The sequence below is a fragment of the Trichoderma evansii genome (genome assembly GCF_050947405.1).
Source record: "Trichoderma evansii strain SZMC 28006 chromosome Unknown GGI43scaffold_15, whole genome shotgun sequence".
NCBI classification, from domain to species: domain Eukaryota; kingdom Fungi; phylum Ascomycota; class Sordariomycetes; order Hypocreales; family Hypocreaceae; genus Trichoderma; species Trichoderma evansii.
In genome coordinates this window covers 774,843-787,153 of record NW_028145191.1, presented here as the reverse complement: position 1 = coordinate 787,153, position 12,311 = coordinate 774,843, and the positions used below count along the sequence as shown (strand labels likewise).

The following is a 12,311-nucleotide window of genomic DNA, read 5'->3' as shown; positions in this document are numbered from 1 at the left end:
GACCTGCAGTCGTGATTTGGCCTTGCAAATGAGCCGCATAATATAGGAACTCGTTAACCATTGGTTGTTATCCTGTGGCAGTGCATTTTCACCTCAGTCCTGGTTGGATCTCTTCATCATATCATAGTTCATTTTGCATCCAGTGATAGGCCCAACCTTATTTTTTATTTTACTACGCAAACTTATTTAGGACCAGTTTTTCCGGTGGGAATGCTAAACAAGACAACTCTTGGTCCCTTCAATCCAGCCTCACCAGGCGCCCAGTCATTCAAGCCCTTGTCCACTCTGTAGAATCCTCGTCGCTCAAGCTGAATAATGTCATCCGCCTTCAGTTCGCCAACGCCAGCATCGCAAACGGCATCCTCCATGCTCGCTGTGTTGGGGTTCAAAAAGTCCTCAAAGTTATCCTCCTCCTCAAGCTTATCCTTGGTCAGGAGATAATCAAACTCCCACAGCTCAGCGGGGACCAGCTTGAAGCCTTCAGCAGACAGCCAAGTAATCTTCTTGTCGGTTGTCTTGAAATCTCCCTTCAAGTTAAGGTCAAGCTTCAGGCTTGTAACCGGCTCGGCTGAAGCTGAGAGATCCCTAACAAAGGCGTTGCCCCAGCCCATTAGAGTGATTTCCTCGTCCGCCTTGAAGCTCTTGGCATCGGCCTGGTCGATGTAGAGAGTAGGCGAGAAGATCACCTTCTTCAACCCGACACTTGCGTTCTTGGGGTGCTTGGGTCGCTCCTCCACAGTAACGGCAGAAGGCGCCTCAGATCCGGCAACAGTAACCTTGACCAAGTCCTTGCTCAATAGAGCTGTGAATCGGGGCACAATGGGGTCGATAACCTTCTTGTTGTTGGCCCAGAAAGTAGTCCAGTCCATGTTGACGACATTTCGGCTGGGACCCTGCTTAATGATGAAGTCGCGCAGAGCTTCAATGGTCATACCACGTCTTCGGATACCACGAATGGTGGGCATTCGGGGATCGTCCCAGCCCCAAACCTTTCCAGCATCAACAAGCTTGGCCAGCTTACGCTTGGACAAGAACGTCTTGACAAAGTTGATTCTGGAGAAATCCCACATGTGGACTTGACGCAGCTGAAGGGTATCGATGAACCACTGGTACTGGGGGTTTCGGTCCGTGTATTCGGTGGATCTCAGAGCGTGAGTAACTCCCTCGTGGCTGTCGACCACCGGGCAAGCGAAATCGTACATGGGGTACATCTTCCATTTTGTGCCAGTACGGTGGTGAGGTGTGTCGACGTTGCATCGGTAGATGACAGGATCGCGCATGGCCTTGTTGGGGTTGTCGTAAGAGAGCTTGGCACGAATGCAGTGTGCTACACCCTCTGGGGTACCGTTCTTCATCTCCTCGAAAATTCGCAGAGTCTCCTCAACGGTTCTGTCACGGCGCTTTGATGGGATACCATCCATTCTCTCGCTACGCATTGTCTCCTGGTCAGTATCGTCGGCGTACGCCTTGCCCATGGAAATCAACTTCTTGCACATATCGTAGAGATAGTCGAAGTAGTCGGAAGTGTAGGTCAAGCTATCAGGCTTAATGCCCATGAGAGCCAAATCCTGGACAATGGCATCCTGGAATTCCTCCTTCTCCTTGTCGGGGTTCGTGTCGTCAAGTCGCAGGCGCATTTGGCCCTTGTAAGCAGTATGGCCAAAGTAGTCGCTGAGAAGGGCAGCCTTGGCGTGTCCAATGTGAAGGTAACCACTGGCAATAGCAAGTTAGAAGAGCTGTGCAAATATGAAAGACAGTTCAAAGTAAAGGCGTGGATATCATACGAAGGCTCGGGAAGGAATCGAGTAACGACGCCCTTGTCAGTATCCTGAAGGGCAAGGTTGTAGTTGGCACCGCCCTTGGTAGCCTTAGCCGCAGCTTCAGCCTTGGTGGCCTCCTGGATCTCAGGGTGAGACTGCTCGATGAAAGTGAACCATCGAGTCAAGTTGGGAAGACCATTTCGTCGAATAGCACCAATGGCAACCTTGTTGGCCCTCAGAGTCTGCCAGATCTTGGTCTCGAGCTCTCCCAGAGCGTAGCCCTCAAGGTAGGATCGCAGAGTCAGGTGCTTATCCAGATCCCTCATAAAAGGCTCAATGGTGCGGAAATCGCCGGACAGCTTGCCGGAAACGGCCTCGAGCTCGTCGTGCTTCATCTTTTCGGCTTATTCGAATATCGACGTCAAAGAAAGATGAAGTGAAAGAAGCAGAGCAAGCTTCTCGTGACTCAATAACGATTTTCGGCCTTTGGTGGGGAAGATGGAGGGGCTGACCTTAGCTGGACGAGGGGCCGTCAGTCGTGCCACACATTTCTTTATCGATAAGAGTTTTCATTTTTTAGCCTAATTTCCGAGGCAGGACGCCGCAGAATATGGCGAGGTTCTGGCGCAGTTGAAGAAATCCCAGTTTCGAGCTGCGCTCCGATCTCATCCAGCGGCAGAAATGGCACCAATTGATCGATGCTTGGCCTCTGTGGCCAAGCTGACGCTCTCACAGCCATCAATACGACCGGTCGTGCCGACGATACCCCGATTCCTCGCACCTGCGCTGATTCAGTCCCGACAAGCCTCTGTTATCCGGACAAAGAAGACGACCAAAAAGAAGGCTGTTCCCAAGGACTTTAAGCGACACAACTTGGAGAAGAGGGAATTTCCTCAGCACACACTATGCGATGCTATGCGGTAGGTATTGGGGAGTAAGATCTAGTCTATAGAGGCAGATTAGCTGAACCCTTGAGCAGAGTTCTCCGAGCCATCGAAGTCGGCCAACCTCCCGCTACAATCAAGTACGAGATTCACATCAACCTTAAAACGGCAAGGAACGGCCCCGTCATAAAAAACAGCATCAGACTGCCCCATCCTGTCCAGAGCGATTGGCAAATTGCCGTCATTTGCCCCGAGGGTAGCGACATCGCGACTGCTGCCACCGCCGCAGGTGCTGTCGCCGTTGGAGAAGAGACTCTCTTCGAAGCTATCCGCCAAGAGAAGATTGATTTCGACCGCCTCATTTGCCACGAAAACAGCGAAAAGGCCCTGAACAAGGCCGGCCTGGGAAGAATTTTGGGTCCCAAGGGTCTGATGCCGAGCAAGAGAATGAAGACGATTGTAAACGACGTGGTAAAGTCCATTCGCGACTCTGCTGGTGCTGCGGATTACCGTGAGAGACAGGGTGTCATTCGAATGGCAATCGGACAGCTTGGCCACACCCCTGATCAGCTCAAGGCCAACATCCAGGCGCTGTTGAAGAAGGTCAAGGTAGAGTGCGCTGAGATCTCAGAGGAAGTTTCAAAAGAAGTGCACGAGGTTATTTTGAGCACAACGAACGGCCCAGCGCTGAGCTTGAATGGCAAGTTGAACGAGGCGGAGAGCAAGCTTACAGTCGAAGCATTGTCAGGCGTCATGTAAATCAGTAACGACATATATAATGTGTACATTATCCAATTGAATGCAAAAAAGAGAGAACGCTAGATGTAACATTTTATCATGGGGTATCATTATGTTTTTTTATTTATGAAATAAGTGCAGTGATCATCTGCCACGAAGAACTTTGATAGCGTCTCCTTGCGCATCAAGAGCTCTATAGACGCCAAGATAGCCCATAACCCGGCCCTGGCCTTTCGTTCCAGCTGCTCGAGCTTCCTTGAGAGCGTTATTCAAGTCCAATAGCAGCGTGTTCCGGCATTTCGTCAGCCGTGCCCTTAGCTTGACAACAAAGGCATTGCTGTCATCTAGTTTGCCAATCAGTGCCGTAATCTGACTACATTCGCGCGCCGAGGCTAACAGCTTTGAAGGCGGGCTCCCTATCAGACCTTCGACGGCCTCTTCTTCAAATTCTTCGTCATCCTCACTATCGTCATCCCATTCCGTGGTCTCTTTCTTCTGAGGTAGGCTATCCAATGCCAGCGTTTCTTCCAAGGAAGATAACCGCTCCGATACTTCTAGCATTGCTCGTCCTTGTTCAATATCTGACCGTATGTCTCGCAACTCGGTGGTAAGCGATTCCGCATCTCTTCTGCGCTCGGACACCTTTTCCTTTACCTCCTCGACGGCTCTACGAAAGCCAAGAAGAGAAACTTTGACATCCTCGACCTTCTCGTCACCTCCCCGCAGCTCTGAACCGAGTGATAGAAAGGCAGTATAGTTTGAATTGACAAGCTCCAGGAGCTCAGTGCTGATAGTCGCTGTCCGCTCGCGTAGATCTGATCGCAGGTCCTCAAGGGTCTGGTGGCGGTGGGGAAGAGCTGATAGATATGCAGCCGGTTGGAACTCTGTGGCTAAGAAGTCGGTGCGCGGGAGTGCAGCTGGGAATGGCAAAGGCACGTCGTCTTCGGTATCTGATGAGCTGGAGGAAGCGAGATTGAAGATTGACGCATTCTGTCGCCCGGAGCGCTGTGGCAGCGTGAGAGGGAGGGTAAAATCAGCCATGGAATAAATAAATGACGACAATTGAGATTCAAATCGCTAATTAATTAAGCAAATACAAAGATGCACCGTAAAATAGCAACACTCGTGACGTCGCCTTGGATAGACCAAGACACATGTTAATTAGACTATGGAGTGGATAGGCTCAACAAGCCTTGATCGCATTGGTGCATAACTCCACTACAAGCATACAGATCCAGCCTTCAAGATGAAAGGTCGCATCTCACGACCACAACACCCTTTACATGGGAAAATTATTGCTTTGAAATTTTGGTATATAAAACACTTTATGGGTTAGTTTATCGCAATCCGTTCATCCGGCAATTTGTACGGGAGCAATTTCAGCCACATCAACCTCTGGGGCGATTTCCGGCCTCACTGGCCAAGACTTGGTAGCAAACGCTAGTAATGAACGGTTTCTCGCCAATTGAGTCCTCAAGGTGGGCTATTTGAGTCATGATAGGCTATGGGCATTGGCATTGGGACATTCACGCCATTTGCTCTTCGTAATCCGAATACGATCCGATCCGAGACTATTCGCTTCATATTTTGCTCCAAGCTCGCTGGGTCAAGCATTGATAGCCTCACGTGCAAGCAGCAGTAGTCGGCTTCTCTAATGGCCAAACAAGGCAACAATATGTTAGGGGCCCATCCAACTTAGGTAAAAACGGACAATTAACGCAGATTTGCGCAGTTCTCGGTCAAAGGATGTCAAGGTAGATGGAGTAGTGAGACTCATAGCGGGGGCATCGACGAGCTGAGGGCATGTAATTGGTTCCCTGTGACAGAAGTGGGTGCAGCCTAGTGGTCGATGGCGCGTCAAATTTTTATCAATCACATCTTATCAATCTCTCAAGCCCACTTGCTGTCTCCTAGAATCGGACCATTATGCTGTTAAAAGGCCAGCCGGGTACGCTCGGGACACCAAAAATTCACAACTCACAAATCCCTCTCTGACCCCCGCATCTCAATTTTCCCTTCTTTACATTTCATAATCTCTTCCAATTGTTACCTCTTGTCTTTATCTTTGATACCAGGCAACGCTGCATTGGCATCGTGAATCAACCGATATTCCGGTGTTATTCGACGGGCAACTTCTCGGTGTAAGGCCTGATCCATCCCCAGAAGATTGGCCACGTGCAAATTGGACAGCCCATTCCGACTTCCGATACTATCATCCAAAATCTAAAAGCACTACGGAGAATTTTTTAAGCATTTTCTTAATCAACGACGACTGCAACCAAACGATAAGGAACCTCGAGCAAGTCGACAGATCAAAGCCAGATAGAGCCCATTTCCCTGCATAAAGGGCCCCAGTTTTTCCTTCTCGGGCTTCCGAGCTGCCGCCGACAGCGAATCACGGATCATCCCTCTCCGAACCCACCCAGCTCAGCTCGCACCACTATGGCGAGCATTTCACCAACGTCATCTCCTCATCTGCAGCCAACATCCAGTAAATCTCCATCAGACTGCAATAAGGAATTGTGTGCCTCCATCAAGGACGAGCCTTCACCGCCTGCGGGTGCATCTTCGGCTCCTGTCGCTCCCAAAAGAGCGCCGCTGCCCACTCACCGAAAACCCGCCGCCCCGCCGCAACCCGCCCCATTTGTGCGCATTTCACTTCCTCCCGTCGATAAAATGTCGATGACGGCGGTTATCAGCCCTAATCCGCCAATGGAGCAACCTCAGCCCAAGATGTCGATGACTTCAAAGGAATGGGTTATTCCGCCGAGGCCGAAGCCTGGGAGGAAGCCCGCTACTGACACTCCGCCAACCAAGCGCAAGGCCCAGAACCGAGCCGCCCAGAGGGCTTTCCGGGAGAGAAGGGCTGCGCGAGTTGGCGAGCTTGAGGAACTACTGGATGACCACAAGAAATCCCAAGATGCACGTGAAGTGGCACTAAATGAAAAGATTCGCACTCTAGAGCTGGATGTCCAGTCATTCCGGTCTAGATGTCTACTACTGGAAAGCATGCTAGAGCGAGAGCGCCAAGAGCGCATGAGAGCTGAGATGCAAGCAGAAGCACTCAATCGCAGATATGACCAGGCCGCTTTCCGATCAGACAGCATAGGCTCCATGTACTCTCAACCATATGGCCGGCAGCAACATCCCCAGCCAAGGCATAGCCTCTCGGACGACCGATTGGTCCAGCAGCATGCCGCAACTCGACATTTCTCCATCTCTCAAATAGTCTCACCGCCAGAAACACTGGACGCTCACTCTCCTCAAGATCTATCTGAACCTCATCTTACTTGCGGCAGCTGCTCACCAAATGGACACTGTGCATGTGCTGAGGAGGTTCTCGCATCAGCAGTCAATGGCTGCGGCAAATGCGGATTCGGGACACCATGCCATTGCTTAGACGATGCCACCAAGATTTCAGGCCTTGGATCTGACTTGAAGCGGCCTTTATCTCCCTCAGGAAGAATGTCCGATGAGAAGCGGCTGCGGTCAACGGCTGCTACCAGCAGGGAAACAGACTTCAGTTCCTTCTTCTCAAAGCCAACGTCGCAGCAGCCGCCTCAGCCGAGCTCCATCATACAACAGCTTCCTTCCACAGACTCTCTTTCGTTTAGAGACAGCTGTGGATTCTGTAAAGACGGAACATACTGTGTGTGTGCGGACACCGCCATGAGTGCTCCAGCCGTGGCACCAGTAGATGCATCTCCTCCAGTTACAAGACAAACCCGAACACCACCTCCCATGGAGACGGACGTTGTCACCCCGCTTGCACCGCCCATGGCAATGGAAATGACCGCCGATGGAGCAGTCAAGCTACCGCGCCGAAAGCAAGCTCGCTCCAAGCCACAGCCGGAAACCACCGCTTCCCGTGGTAGCTGCGGACCTAATGGCCCGGGCACATGCGCCCAGTGTCAGGCTGACCCCAAATCGGGTCTCTTCTGCAGATTGATGGCTGCCAGCTTCAACCGCGAGAAAGGTGCCGAAGGCTGCTGCGGCGGAAAGGGAGCTGGCGGAGGTTGTTGCAAGTCCAAGCCCAGTCAAGAGAAGATTACATTGCCTAGCCTGCCTAGCCTTGGGCTCAGCTGTGCAGAGGCATACCAGACGCTGTCCAGTCATCGCAACTTTGAGCAGGCTGCTGATGAGATTGGCACTTGGCTGCCGAAACTAAAGGCTCATCCGTCACCAAACGATACTGCCCGACCAATACCGGCAGGCAGGGTACCTATAGAAGTAGAAGCAGCAAGCATCATGAGCGTGCTAAAGGAGTTTGACATTCGATTCGGAAGAGAGTGTTAGATGGGCGCAGTAACAGACGTCGCCTATTACGGATGGAGTTGCACAGCGCCATGTATTATATCACATATATGTTTTTATTTTTGGTAGCATCGTCTCTTTTGTCTTGTTCTCCATCGCATGCAATAATGCTTGCGTAATAGTAACTAAATAAAAGTAAAGCCTGGATTCTGTCACATCTTTTCTTATAAATCTATTCCGCTAAAGTGATATAAACGCGTCCAGGGTAGTTACGGGATAAACCCAACAAAAGTTATGCTTATAATATCCCATGTCGTGTCTTTCACAACAAACACATAAACAGTAAACAAACAACAATCAGCTTTGTCAAAACCAGAGAGCATTCATTCGCCCATTAACTTCATAAATACTACATGTTCCCACTTTCAAACACCCTTGCCACATGAAACATAACTCCTCTTTTTACTGTTACCATCATCCTCATCCCACCCCCATTCTCCATACCCACTAGACTCGAGTTATATTCCCTCCATCCACTCACTCTCCATCCTCTCACCGATTCCAAATACGGCGGCCACTTGCATATACCTATTTTCCCACTTCCACAGCTTTGCGCGTCCTACTCAAAATTCACGCAACCAACGCAGCCAGCCTGGTAAGGGAGCGGCGGCGACGTGGAGCAAGATGCATGGCAGGCTAAAATTGGGGCCTGTCGCATTTATTGTATCTTTTATTCTTCTACTTTCACAGCACTGCCTAGCCTCACCTCTTACGAGGAGCCCTTATCGTGGCACAGCAGCCGCTTGTATGCGTGAGGCCGTCTAATTCACTAATACTATGAAAGTACCTTTACTTCTGTTGTGCTGACGTGGGAGGCTCACACATGAAATAGCGAATGGAGAGAGGCAGATGCTTCTGGCAGCAGATGCGTTGTTACTCAACTGTCCTACTGCTGTTGGTCGTTTGATACTTGGGTAGCCGTGACAAAAAAGTGACATAAGTCGATTAGGCTGACTCGACAACAAAGTGAATGAGGCAGCCGACCAGAGAGTGAATAACCCTTATTGAACAGCAATGTAAATGATAGCTGTAGGCCGCCCAATACCATCATGTATCATCTCGCGTTTTAAAACCTTACACCCCCTCGGCCCACAAACTGGAGTCTGAGCATACTGACGGATTTCTTTTTGTTTTACGCCTACGAGACAGACTGGGCACACGTTGGTGAAGCCCGAGCTTTGACGAAAACGACGACATGTCATCACCACCCACCAGACATACACCGAGCGTGCCCAACTCGCCGGGGTCAGACACGAGATTGTGCCCTGATGCGAGCAGACAGCCCGGCCCCAGTGTATTGAAAGAGTATCTGCTCCAGAATGCCCCAGAATATCGGCGACTAGACGCGCTGCGGCAAAAGGTATGCTGTTCCCAACTCTATACTTGTAAACTCTTGTTCCAAGCCTGAACGAGTGTGTGTAATCTTTAATCTTCCAAGTCTTACACGTGGTTTATACTACTAGGGATGGGAGAATAAGGCTGGAGATGTATTCTTCCAACAACAGAGACAGCGAGCGGATCATCCAGATGGAAAAACCATTACATTTTTCTATAAGATGATGAAGGGAATTGCAAAGGAGATGAACTCAACGACTGGCGGCGCGCTCCGCGTCCACGCGAGAAGACCAGATAAACCACAGATTCTAGACTTCTGCACGGCTCCGGGTGGGTTCCTTGAATCGGCCATCAAGATTAATTTTGGGGCCAGAGCTACGGCTTTCAGCTTGCCGCCCACCCAAGGAGGGCATGAGATCATCATGCCGCTAGATTCCAGCGTGGCGTTCAAGTACGCGGACGTCACCATGTTTGCTGGAGACATGGGTTACACGGACGTGCCAGCAGAGAACCCTGATGCTGAGAACTTTGTGCTGGAGCGTAGCGTTAGGCCCGAGCAGCGCTTCCATCTCGTCTTCTGCGACGGGCAGGTTTTGAGAACCCATGTCCGCGCTGCCTATCGGGAGCGGTGGGAGGCGCGGCGTCTGACAGCTACACAGCTCGCCATTGGGCTCGAACACGTCTCGCCTGGCGGGACCATGGTGGTGCTTTTGCACAAGCTAGATGCCCCCGACACTGCGAGCTTGCTGTACACGTTTAGCAAGTTCTCTACTATCCAGCTCTTTAAGCCGAAGAAGGCTCATGCAAAGAGATCCTCGTTCTACATGGTGGCCAGGGATATCCATAACGATTTGCCACAGGCAAGGGAAGCCATAGAAGCGTGGAAGCTCATGTGGAAGATTTTGACTTTTGCTCCCGATGAAGATCGCTGGAAGGCAGCGGATGGTCACATGGATGAACAATTGCTTGTGGAGCAGTTTGGGCCAGCCCTTGTAAGGCTCGGGAAGAGTATTTGGGAGATTCAGGCCGAAGCTCTCGAGAAGGCGCCGTTCATGCAGGCCGGACAGAATTGAGGATCGAAAGAACGGGCTGGAGATCCTCCCTGGTCAATACAGGCAGTGTATGTATAGTAGGCTGCAGATAGATGGCAAACCGGTATTGATTGACACTGGTAGCGAGCTGTGATGCTCTACTAGGTACGCAGTAGCCAAATTGCTTCTGGCTTCGCTTGGCCTCGCCTCACCACCCCTTGTGCTGTATTCCATACATTAGTAAACTTTTTGATTAGGCCAAGCCACGTCCCGATTCAGTTCGTTAGGGCCGTGAAGCTTCCTGGAACGGGGATGGCAACAGCCGAGGCTGGTTAGGTCGCCTGCGGTGAGTTGTCAAATAGGCCCCCCGTCGTGACATCGTCAGCGCATCGGCCAGAGCCTTGGAAGCCTTACGCCAGCCCGCTAGACACACCGCTTGGGTAGCTGGCCGGATGAGCGATTGTCTGGCTGTCATTGGAGGAGAGCCGCAGGAGAGGCGGCGGAAAGGAGGTCAAGAAGTGGTGGATTGTTCTTTGGCACCGTACTTGTACATTAGATTGCTGCAAGTGCATGTATGTATCATGTCTGGAGCCCAAAAAAGGATGCGGGACGAGCAGAAAGCTTTCAGGTGCAGGTGATCAATCATGTGACTGCAGGAGCTGCTGAGGTTACAAAGCAGAGCAGCCAGCAGGCTGTATATAGAAAGTAATTGCTGGAAAATAGTATGACAGAGCAGCTGATAGTGGCAGATACATGTATGTGTATACAGATGGATACCATTATTGCTACAATACATGTAAACTACGACTACAGTTTGGCAGTACATGATAGTATTACGACGTGCACCAAAATATTACGGTATGATACATAATACGGAAGAGAGAAAAGTAAACAGAGGAAAAGAGGAAGAGAGCAAAAAGGGAGAGAGGTAAGGAGGAATTGCTAGCGGCTGATGACAAACTGCATTACCTCTCATCTGCACTTCGTACTCGTAACAGAGACACTAGGCGAAGGCCCGCTGCAGAGAAGAGTCCACCACCACTCGATGCTTCGATTGCTGCTTCGCCTTGCTGACTGGCAACTGCATACTAGCATCTACGGGGAGTAGGCCCGGATACACTTATTCTCGCTACCTGTACGCAGCATGCAGGCTCATACGACTTACAGGAGCCCCAAATACATATATTCGCGACACACTCACGGTTGTTATTGTTGCATGTCAGACGACGCGGCGTATGACGGAGCGGCGAAACTCAAACGAACTGCTTCTCTGATGGAACGCGGCCGACCCATCGCCAAAGCCATTGGCTGAGAGGCGTTTTGACGTGATTGATCGGGGCGCTCGGAGGGAACAAGGCCAGCAGCATGAGAGAGAAAAAAAGAGGACAGGGAGACAGACGCGATGCCATGGGCCATGGACCATGGACCAAACCAAGTGGTTGGACATCCTTGGTGCTACTACGGAGTACTACTTCGTACTACTGCTGCGATGCTGAGAGGCGAAGATGCATGGAGGTGTCGGGCGCAGCGCCTGATTGGGCCCTTGTGCGTGAGCTGGCACCCCTTCTCTGCTGCCGCATGGCGTGGACGACGCAGATTGGGCAGAGCCTGGGGCCGTTTCGTGGTGGACAGGGATTGGCCGGTGGATGCGATTGCGTCCCAGATGCCATGCCAATGCAATGCACAATGCACTGCCAACTCATCTGGCCGCGGGCCACTGGCAGACGCACCAAGCGGGCACCACCCTCTCAGTCGCTTTTCTGGGTCCTTTTCTGGGTCTTGACGGGTTGAGACTTGAGTCACTTGGGCTTCCCGTCAGTACAGCTGCATGCGATGTATGTATGTATTCGTATGCAGCAGCGGCGGCGGCGGGAAGCGTGTGGGCAGCATGTGGGAGGCATCTAGTGGACTCGTCCTACATCTTCCGTTTGCTTCTATTGTGTAGACGACGAGTATGCTTTCGGTATTCTGCATCCTGCATTCTGCACTCTTCCGCTGCCTTCGCAGGACGGGCACCTATGCTGTACTACCTAAGTTGTAGACTAACTGGACGAGCCATGAATGGCGTCGCATCTATGTAAGCTACTGCGGCAAGTGTGCGAGAGTAGTATATCATGCCTCCGCGGCTGTCTGTGTAATTCGTATCTCGAAAGCCGCCGCCACCCTTTCTCTCCCTTCTGCTCTTCCGCCAGAACAGAAAGTAGCATCTCACGCTGCTGACACTACATGCTGTACATGCTGTGTGCCCT

General features: G+C 51.3%; 7 protein-coding genes across 7 annotated transcripts; 5 read left to right on the top strand and 2 right to left on the bottom strand.

The window, feature by feature from the left end:
* Nucleotides 1-146: 146 nt before the first annotated feature.
* GGI43DRAFT_409617 (glutamate--tRNA ligase GUS1) lies at nt 147-2,249 on the bottom strand. Its single transcript, XM_083206542.1, has 2 exons — nt 1,785-2,249; nt 147-1,713 (listed from the first exon to the last, which is right to left on the bottom strand). The coding sequence occupies exons 1-2, from the start codon at nt 2,153-2,155 to the stop codon at nt 183-185; spliced, it is 1,902 nt and encodes a 633-aa protein (XP_083059000.1). The 5' UTR covers nt 2,156-2,249; the 3' UTR covers nt 147-182.
* Nucleotides 2,250-3,481, top strand: GGI43DRAFT_409615 (mitochondrial 54S ribosomal protein uL1m). Its single transcript, XM_083206541.1, has 2 exons — nt 2,250-2,680; nt 2,740-3,481. Exons 1-2 carry the CDS (start codon nt 2,442-2,444, stop codon nt 3,401-3,403), a joined length of 903 nt encoding a protein of 300 aa, XP_083058999.1. The 5' UTR covers nt 2,250-2,441; the 3' UTR covers nt 3,404-3,481.
* GGI43DRAFT_409613 (oligomeric golgi complex component, COG2-domain-containing protein) lies at nt 3,482-4,512 on the bottom strand. Its single transcript, XM_083206540.1, has one exon. It carries the CDS (start codon nt 4,421-4,423, stop codon nt 3,527-3,529), a length of 897 nt encoding a protein of 298 aa, XP_083058998.1. The 5' UTR covers nt 4,424-4,512; the 3' UTR covers nt 3,482-3,526.
* Nucleotides 4,513-5,824: 1,312 nt separating this feature from the next.
* On the top strand, nt 5,825-7,678 carry GGI43DRAFT_424026 (uncharacterized protein; the record flags this gene model as incomplete). Its single annotated transcript, XM_083208315.1, has 1 exon — nt 5,825-7,678. The coding sequence occupies one exon, from the start codon at nt 5,825-5,827 to the stop codon at nt 7,676-7,678; it is 1,854 nt and encodes a 617-aa protein (XP_083058997.1).
* Nucleotides 7,679-8,106: 428 nt separating this feature from the next.
* Nucleotides 8,107-8,725, top strand: GGI43DRAFT_409611 (uncharacterized protein). The gene is made up of 2 exons (XM_083206539.1): nt 8,107-8,447; nt 8,529-8,725. Exons 1-2 carry the CDS (start codon nt 8,321-8,323, stop codon nt 8,612-8,614), a joined length of 213 nt encoding a protein of 70 aa, XP_083058996.1. The 5' UTR covers nt 8,107-8,320; the 3' UTR covers nt 8,615-8,725.
* Nucleotides 8,726-8,891: 166 nt separating this feature from the next.
* Nucleotides 8,892-10,104, top strand: GGI43DRAFT_424025 (uncharacterized protein; the record flags this gene model as incomplete). The annotated part of the gene is made up of 2 exons (XM_083208314.1): nt 8,892-9,056; nt 9,160-10,104. 2 exons carry the CDS (start codon nt 8,892-8,894, stop codon nt 10,102-10,104), a joined length of 1,110 nt encoding a protein of 369 aa, XP_083058995.1.
* Nucleotides 10,105-11,593: 1,489 nt separating this feature from the next.
* Nucleotides 11,594-12,207, top strand: GGI43DRAFT_99341 (uncharacterized protein). The gene has a single exon (XM_083210648.1). The coding sequence runs from the start codon at nt 11,709-11,711 to the stop codon at nt 12,141-12,143; it is 435 nt and encodes a 144-aa protein (XP_083058994.1). The 5' UTR covers nt 11,594-11,708; the 3' UTR covers nt 12,144-12,207.
* Nucleotides 12,208-12,311: the final 104 nt, after the last annotated feature.